The sequence below is a fragment of the Perca fluviatilis genome, chromosome 18 (assembly GCF_010015445.1).
Source record: "Perca fluviatilis chromosome 18, GENO_Pfluv_1.0, whole genome shotgun sequence".
Taxonomy (NCBI): domain Eukaryota; kingdom Metazoa; phylum Chordata; class Actinopteri; order Perciformes; family Percidae; genus Perca; species Perca fluviatilis.
This window is the reverse complement of record NC_053129.1, coordinates 30,008,975-30,017,527: the sequence shown is the minus strand read 5'-3', so window position 1 is coordinate 30,017,527 and position 8,553 is coordinate 30,008,975. Positions and strand designations below refer to the sequence as shown.

The following is an 8,553-nucleotide window of genomic DNA, read 5'->3' as shown; positions in this document are numbered from 1 at the left end:
GCACCTAAATGAAATAGATTATAGGTTCAGTACCATTTCACCAGTAATATTAGGCTATACTTATGATTAAATATGATATAAACTATATTGGAATATATGCATTTACTCTAGCAGCAATTTTCTCCCACGCAAATTCTCTCTCTTTTGCAGCAGCTGCTGTTTTTTTTTTTATACTCGCTGTACATGCGCATCAGTATTTCCACCGACCAGTTTGTTTGTGGTTGTTACCATGGTGAATCGTAAAATCATGGCTCCATTCATGCTGCCTTTTTATTGTGGTGGTGCACACGCATGAACCTACTCTGATTTGATTGAACCAACTCAAATCAGCTGTTCTGAAACCAAAAACTCAGAGTTTCCCATCTCAGGGTAAATCAACTCAGACATCAGGGTTAGACTCAGAGTTTGTTAAACCTTCTACCTGAAATAGGGCCCTGTACCACGAATCCAGATCAATAAGTCCTGGATCTCTTTCAGTTACCCGGCTTCACTAACCCTAACAACCACGGTGCTGCATAAGCTGTGTCACGACGGTGGTTATCAACTAGTTCAGTCAACTCAGGGTTTCCCAATCCAGCGGCGCGTTCACATAAAAGAGGCGGTGTTTGCGCACCATGACCAATCGCAAACATCTACCAGAGACGCTATAATTCTACATAAATATGAAAAACACAAACACGGTTTTACAGTCAAAATGCAGGAAGGAAAGCTGGCAAAAAACAGCCGACGCTGTTTTACGTAAATCACAACGCTTATCCTATCAATATCACTTCCAGTGGTGTAGTCTACGTGATAGTAAGCTCCAGGATTTCTGTATAGGCTACCCACTTAAAAATGCCCAATGACACGTAACAACATAGGCTACTTTCCATTATATTTTTGTTACATTTTGAATTGTCATCCATGCTTTTTTCTTAACATCTATAAGCTGAATAAAGATATTTTTACCGTAAATTGGTGCATTAAAGTGTATCGGAAAGCAGGAAATGAAGTCGTTGATGCTTAAAACTTCCCTGGGGGAGAGAAAATAAAAAAATATCAAAACATAATTCTAACCAATGTGCGTATTGGCAACACATGGCTGAAGAAGCTGACAAATAGCCTATATGTAATTCGCTAACCTTAAAATCTATCTCTTTCATAAAGATACCCATCAGTGAATGTTAACGGGGTTGTCGGTCTCTAAATGTTTTAACTTTTATGAGCGCACCTCTCTCCCCCCCCTCTCCCTCTCTCTCCCCTCTCTCTCTCTCTCTCTCTCTCTGCACCGAGTTCCACCTGATCTTCTATAAGAACGGTGACGCCGTTATCAATCGAGTATTGATTGGTCAGTAGGCGGTGCTTTAACACCGGTTGATCTCTAATCTCCAACTTAACCTGGTCCTGACCAGGTTAGGTGTTCAGCATGAGTTACCACGGCGATTGAACCCAATAAAAACTAATCCACCTTCGTGGTACAGAAAATCCTGGGTTGAACCTGAAGTTAGCTCATTAATGACAAATCTTGCTTCGTAGTACAGGCCTCAGAATAGATGAACACAACTCAACAAACTGTTGTGATGTAATATTAAAACTTATTTTTAGCTCATTATTCTCATCAGTTTGAAGTGACTTTAAACAGCTCAACATGTTCTCACCTGGTTTCTCCTCATCAGTGTTCTTTTCTACCACTGGTGAAGATGGAGATATTGCGAGAAAAAGACAACAAGAGTAAAATTAACTTCATCACTGTAATCATAATTATTATGTTTCAGTATATTGTTCAAATAAGACAATTTGAAAACATTATGATGTAAATACTCACTGGTAACAGACAGAACAACCGCAGTATCTGGACCTTGATGTTGTCCTGATCTGAACTGTCTGCAGGTGTAACGACCAGCATCCTCCTCTGTGACCTTCTTTATAACCAGAGAACAGTTCTCTCTAACACTCAGTCTGTCTGATTTATCTCTGGCTTCTTCTTTAATCTGCCCGAGTTCAAACAGCTCCACTGTGTTTCCTGAACCACTGAAGAGCCAGGTAGTACTGTCACACTTTCTCTGACCGTCTATCACATGTTCACAAGGCAAAGTGACATCATCTCCAGCTCTGACAGTGAAGGAGAGGAAATGGTTTCCAGCTGCTGCTGTTAAGAAGATGAGAGAAAATAAATGTCTGTTGTGTTCATAGTGTGAACGATTATTTATTTATCCTTGGTTTCCAATAGTTCACTAAACACCACTTTAAAAAAGCACAGATTTGTCAGAATTATAGCTAAAAAAGTAAAATTCAATAATTATGATACATTTGATTTTAATGTGCCTGCCATATACATATATATGATATAACATTGTGAAGTCTTTAGCTGAAGCTGAAGAATAGTTGAAAAAGTGGAAATTGGTTCAATAAGTTAAAGAAAGTAAGAGAGGGAGGGAGGAGGGATGGAGAAAGAAGGAGAGAGAGAGAAAAAGAGAAGACAGGGAGGAGAGGGAGGGAGAGAAGCGGGATGAGAGAGAAGGAGAGAGAGAGAAAAAAGAGAGAGAGACAGAGAGAGATGGAGGGAGAAGGATGGATGGAGAGAGGACAGAGAGAGGGAGGGAGAAGGAGGGATGGAGAGAGGACAGAGAGAGAGAAAAGAGAGAGAAACAGGGAGAGAGAGAGAGAAAAAATAGAAACAGAGAGAGAAGGAGGGAGAAGCGGGATGGAGAAAGGAAAGAGAGAGAGACAGAGAGAGAGAGGGGAGGGATGGAGAGAGGACAGAGAGAGAGGGAGAAGGAGGGATGGAGAGAGAAAAGAGAGAGAAACAGAGAGATAGAGAGGGGGAGAGAAGACATTTAGAAGAAGTGGAAGACCACTGTGCTGTGCTGCAGCTATTCAGAGTCCCTGAGAGCAAGCTCTCAAACAAAGGCCTCACTGTGGCAACACCATAACTGCTATCAGTCAAATGACGTGATCCTGAGCACCACAAGGCCTTTGTGAACGTATCGGTATAAAATTTATATGGATAAACGTAAAAATGTGGTCATATCAGCGATTTCAAAAAGTGGTTTGTTCAGTGTTTCGCTGGGAAATATCCAGGAGTTTGATCATTGAAGCAAATGGAGGAACGAAATGGACACCTTGTCATTTGGAAGCTCAACCAGCCAAAAGTAAAAGGCGTATCACAAAACTGAGCGATTTTTCCCCAGATTTTCAGACAGACAGACAGAAGTGGAACGCAAATATATAGACTGATGATCATAGTTAGTCTAGTTAGTTGACTCCTACAGCAAGCCTGGAGTAATCAGTAGACTGTCTGTGAAAGTGTTGTCATGGTTACTAAGGGCCTGGGCAATGTTTATAAACATCTCTTTGATCTGATAACGATAGCACCTGCTCTTCATATGTCTCCTGTAGTACGCGCCAGCACTTCAGACACTGAGAGCAGAAGAAATATTTTTATTATTATCAGATATATACTGCATAGAACGAAAAAGCATCAATCTAGCTGAGATGAGATGTAAATATATTAGGTGAAAAGAATGGGGCTGAACAAGAAGAAAGAGGAAGAAAGAGAGGGGGAGAGAAAGAAAGAAGAAAGGAGAGCAGAAGAGAAGAGATGAGAAGAGTGTAGTGTGTGTGTGTGTACGGCCGAGCGGTGTGTGTGTGTGTGTGTGTGGGGGTGTGTTTGTGTGTGTGGGTGTGTGTGTGGGGTGGGGGGTGGAGTGTGTGTGTGTGTGTTTTAGTAGTGTGTGTGTGTGTGTTGTGTGTGTGTGTGTGTGTGTTTGCATGTGTGTCTGTCTTTGTGTGTGTGTGTTTGTGTGTGTGTGTGTTTATGTGTCTGTTTGTGTGTCTGTGTGTGTGTATATGTGTGTGTGTGTGTGTTTGCGTGTGTGCATGTGTGTGTTTGCAAAATAAAACATGAATAGCTGAATTGCTAAAGCTAAACTGGATGAATAGCTTAAAACCGTAAAAGTAAGTTTAAGTAGTGAGAGTAGTTGAAAAGTCAAATAACACCTTAGCCAAGGACACACTGATTGATATGCCACAGTGGGATTTGAACCCGGGCCCCCCACACCCTAGCCATGTGCCATAACCACTGCGCCATCTTCAGAACAGACAAACAACTTTCCTTTAGTATTTATAAAGCATCTCTTTGATCATTCATCCCCACACCTGATTAGTGAGAGACAGTGTGAGAGAACCCTTCAAACAATCCTTAATAAATCCACAACAGTACATGCTATCGAAACAGCGACTTGACCGTTAGAGACACAAGGCCTTTGTGAACGTATCGGTGTAAAATTTATATGGATAAATGTAAAAATGTGGGCATATCAGCGATTTAAAAAAGTGGTTCGTTCTGCTCTTCGCTGGAAAATATGGACGCCTTTCATCATTGGAGCGGATGGACAGAAATTTGTTGATCTCGTCATTTGGAAGCTCGCTGAGCCAAAAGTATGGGACGTATCGCATGACTGAGCAGATTTTCTGAAACTAGACAAAAATACCTACGTTTTGATGTATAAATTGTGTATGACAAGTAGATATTGTGGGCGTGAGAGCAGTTTACAGACAAGGAACTAAGATAATTTTTTCGAAGCTTCACCCTCTAGCTGTGATGTCATCCACTCTAGCAAACGCAATACACACCCTGTTTAATCGATAAAAAATCCTGAAAAGATTACTAAACTTAAAAGGCTTTTTCACAAAAACTGTAAAAGATATCAACCTGAAAAGTAGACCCCGAATAGCTGAATATTTTGTGAACATTTTAAATTTTGAATCACGTCTGTAGGTGGAAGAATGTAGGAGGAGATACATTTTGAAGCAGAAGAGGATTTGAAGGATTTGAAGGCTGCTCTCATTGACTTTAATGTTAAAAAAAGTGTTAAAAGCTTAAAATTTGAAAAAGTATAAATAGTAGAAAAAAGTTGAAGAAGTCCCATCATTAGCTGAAAGAGCTGAACATTTGAAAAGTTGAATGGTTTAAATAGGTGAAAGTATGCAGGAAGTTACAGAGAGCCAAAAAACGTCACGGGAGAGACGGAATAATAATAAATAAAACCGAATAACAATAGGTGGAATGCTGTAGAACAGCATTCCCCCAATAAATGTCTGTTGTGTTCATAGTGTGACGATTATTTCTTTTTCCTTGGTTTCCAAGAGTTCACTAAACTCACCATTTTAAAAACACACAGATTTGTCAAATTTAGCTAACAAAGTAAATTCAATAATTATGATACATTTGATTTTTAATGTGCCTTCCATATATATATATATGATATAAGTCTTCTTACCTGTAAAGTGAAGCAGCGGTATCAGAAATAAAGACATTTTGATCCATTTGAACTCTTCCATCGTGCTTCTCTGTGTCTCTGCTTCTTCTCTCTCTCGTTCTGATGCTCAGAACTGTTTCTAAAATAGTGCTTTAGTTGAGAGATGCTGCACCTACTTCCTGTAATTAGGATGATGTCACTTCCTCATAATGACTTTTAGGGTTAGGGGTAGGCTGTTTGAATTCCTTATAGACGCCAAACAGCCAAAAAGTTTTTTCAATTTTCACTTTTCCACATAGTTTTCTCTCATAGTTAAATGTTTCTTCGTTCATTGATCCAATCTAACGCTGCAACAAACAAACTGTATTAATCTCATGTTGAGTCTGGTGTTCACACTGTGTCCAGTCCCAGGGTGGATTTGTGACACTGACGTATTTCACACCTGAAAAGACGAAAAAAGACAACTGAGGAAGTTGAGCGTGGGAAGATTGTTGGTTAAGATAAGTGTTTGCAGTAATGCAGCTTGTTTTCTTCAGATGGTGTTTATTAGAAACCAGACAGGATTCATGGTGATGTTTGACAGCACACATGAACACACAGGTGAAGAGTCAAACTCCTCGCCCAGCAGGATTTCACTCTTGATGTCTGTGGTGTAATATGGTGATACTGTAGCAGCTGATAGAACACACAGAAGATGAGGTTTTACTGTCTGACACCTGTTGGTTCCTCATTTTATTTTTGCAGTTTGTTTCTAAGAACTGAAGGAGGAGTGTTTGGGTGAGGATGTGGGTAACACCAGCAGCAGAGAGAATTCTTTTTTTTTTCTTTCTATGTTTTACTACCTGTTTTATGTTTTAATGTTTTGTGTGTTGTATGTTATGTTGTGGTCTACAAAGTTTTAAGGATGTCCTGCCTCTTAGACTGTAAAACTACTTTACCTACAGGTACCAATAAAGTAACCTAACCTAACCTAACTAACCAAGTTTACCCTCTAATGAGGACCAGATAAACATCAGAAACACACAGACAGTCCACACGTTATTAGGACAAAGAGACATTTATTGAGTTGTGTTGAAAACTACTTTAACCCCTGGAAGGTTTGGGCTCACTGAGACTAGTTTCAACAAACGGTTAAAACACTGATGAGAGTCCTGACTGAACTGAGTGAGGCGACTGGGACAGGAGAAAAAGTCAGAGGACATCTGGTGGACAGGAAGAGAATGGCAGTGAACAAAATATAGGAAACACTGACAGGGAACATTTTACTGCACAATTAGTACTTTTACATTAAAGTGTAACTCTCGCCAAAATGCAACCTAGGGTCTTTTTGTGAATGTACCCGAGTCAAACTTTCGTTTAAAAGCATAATGAGGACGGAAATGCCATTTTTAAGATTTACCGTATTTTCTTTTTCGGTCAAATGACCTGTTGAATGGGAGTGCTACTGTGATCGCATCAAAATCGTTATTTTTAAAACACTAAGAAGGCTCGACACAACATGAAACTTTGCTCCAAGTATCACCAGGGGCTCTACACAGCATTGAGAACATTGTTTGTGTACACAGAGTTTACTAAAAAGAAAGGTTTTGAACAACTCACTTTAGCAGTTGTTTACGCTGTCCGCCATCTTGCCAGTTTAAAAGAGTCAATCTCCAAATGCGAATGAACAGACTCCATATGAGGAAATGTCATTCTTATATCAGGCTCCTTTTTCAACTACAAGGTCAATATTGTTTTTCACTTACGACAAAACAACAAATTATCCATGAAATTATTTGGAACTAAGCTTTAGGAGATTTCCATCTTTACTCTCCTCCCTGTTACATTGCATTCGGAGATCAACTCTTTTTGGCTAACATGATGGAAATACTTTTCGAAATAAAGTTCCCTTTCCAACCAAGCGGCAACTTCCGGTGCTAAAATGAAGCCAATGCGAAAGTGCCAAAAAGCTTCAGTTCATCGAGAGGCCACTTGATGCTGGCTCCAAAAGTGAGTCAATCTTACATCTATGGTCAGTCCCCATAGACCCCTCTATTAAAATGTCCAACTTTACAGCAGAAATAAGCCTCTTACTTACTTACTAAAAACTTGTTTTGGGCACGATCTTTTATGCTAGTGGAAAGTAACTTAAATACTCAAGTAGGCCTACTGTACTACAAGTACTATTCAAAAGCACTTGTAGCCCCTTGATATAGTTACTAGCAGATTAAGATTTTAAAAACCTTTAAAGAGAAATACTTTTCCTCCAAAACTTTCCACAACCTACATTGGAAAAAAAAAAAAAAAAAAAAAAAAAAAAAAAAAAAAAAAAAAAAAAAAAAAAAAAAAAAAAAAAAAAAAAAAAAAAAAAAAAAAAAAAAAAAAAAAAAAAAAAAAAAAAAAAAAAAAAAAAAAAAAAAAAAAAAAAAAAAAAAAAAAAAAAAAAAAAAAAAAAAAAAAAAAAAAAAAAAAAAAAAAAAAAAAAAAAAAAAAAAAAAAAAAAAAAAAAAAAAAAAAAAAAAAACAAAACAAAAAAAACACACAAACACACACATTGTGACACAGTTCAACACAATGCAAAAGCAAAGGGAGTTGTTTTTTTCTTCTTCACTAACATCACGATGAAAACCAATCAGCAGCTGACCTGGGCTCTGCTGTTGGTCTTCTTGGTGTAGCTGATGGAGGCGTAGAAAACACAACCTTCAGGATCAGCCTGCACAGAGGAGACAACATAATGGCTGCTCAGTAACTTAAACATACTAAAACATAAATAGTAGTCTTTTCATGGTGGTTTAACTTCTGGTTTTACACCCATGTTCTCTTCTGGGGTCCGTTTCAGGAAGGAGGTTTAACAAACTCTGAGTGTAACCCTGATCTCTGAGTTGATTTACCCTGAGATGGGAAACTCTGAGTTTTCCTAATAATATTACTGGTGAAAACTGGAATTGTGTTACACCTATAATTTCATTTAGGTGCAATCCTGCGGGCAAAAAAGTAAGCTATACTAATGACGGCTCTGCATACAGTGGCTTTACTATTACAGTATGATCCGCTACACTGTTTGCAAGAAACGTAATGTGACACAAAGAATCTTCTTGGATGTTAAAGCCTGTCCACGATGGTTGTTGTTGATATGAGGAAGGATAAGGTATCTAGGCTACAAATCTAATAGACTGTGATAAAAAAAATACCTCTCAAATCGGTTATGTGGAAATGAAAATACATCTATAGTCGGGACTCAATCATCTCCCAACGTAAACTCTCTGTGAATTAATAAAGCTTTTTCATCAACGGGATTGTCGACAAAAGGACATGACATGTTTGAGAAAAAAAC

General features: G+C 38.5%; 1 protein-coding gene across 1 annotated transcript in view; it reads right to left on the bottom strand.

The window, feature by feature from the left end:
* Positions 1 to 5,373, bottom strand: part of LOC120546436 — a 10,488-nt gene extending 5,115 nt beyond the window's left edge. Inside the window, exons 1-3 of the mRNA XM_039781362.1 lie at positions 5,262 to 5,373; positions 1,805 to 2,128; positions 1,638 to 1,670 (exon numbers count right to left, since the gene is read on the bottom strand). Coding sequence (XP_039637296.1) covers positions 1,638 to 1,670; positions 1,805 to 2,128; positions 5,262 to 5,322 — 418 coding nt within the window. The 5' untranslated portion in view covers positions 5,323 to 5,373. The remainder of the gene's footprint in view (positions 1 to 1,637; positions 1,671 to 1,804; positions 2,129 to 5,261) is intronic.
* Between the last annotated feature and the right edge of the window lie 3,180 nt (positions 5,374 to 8,553).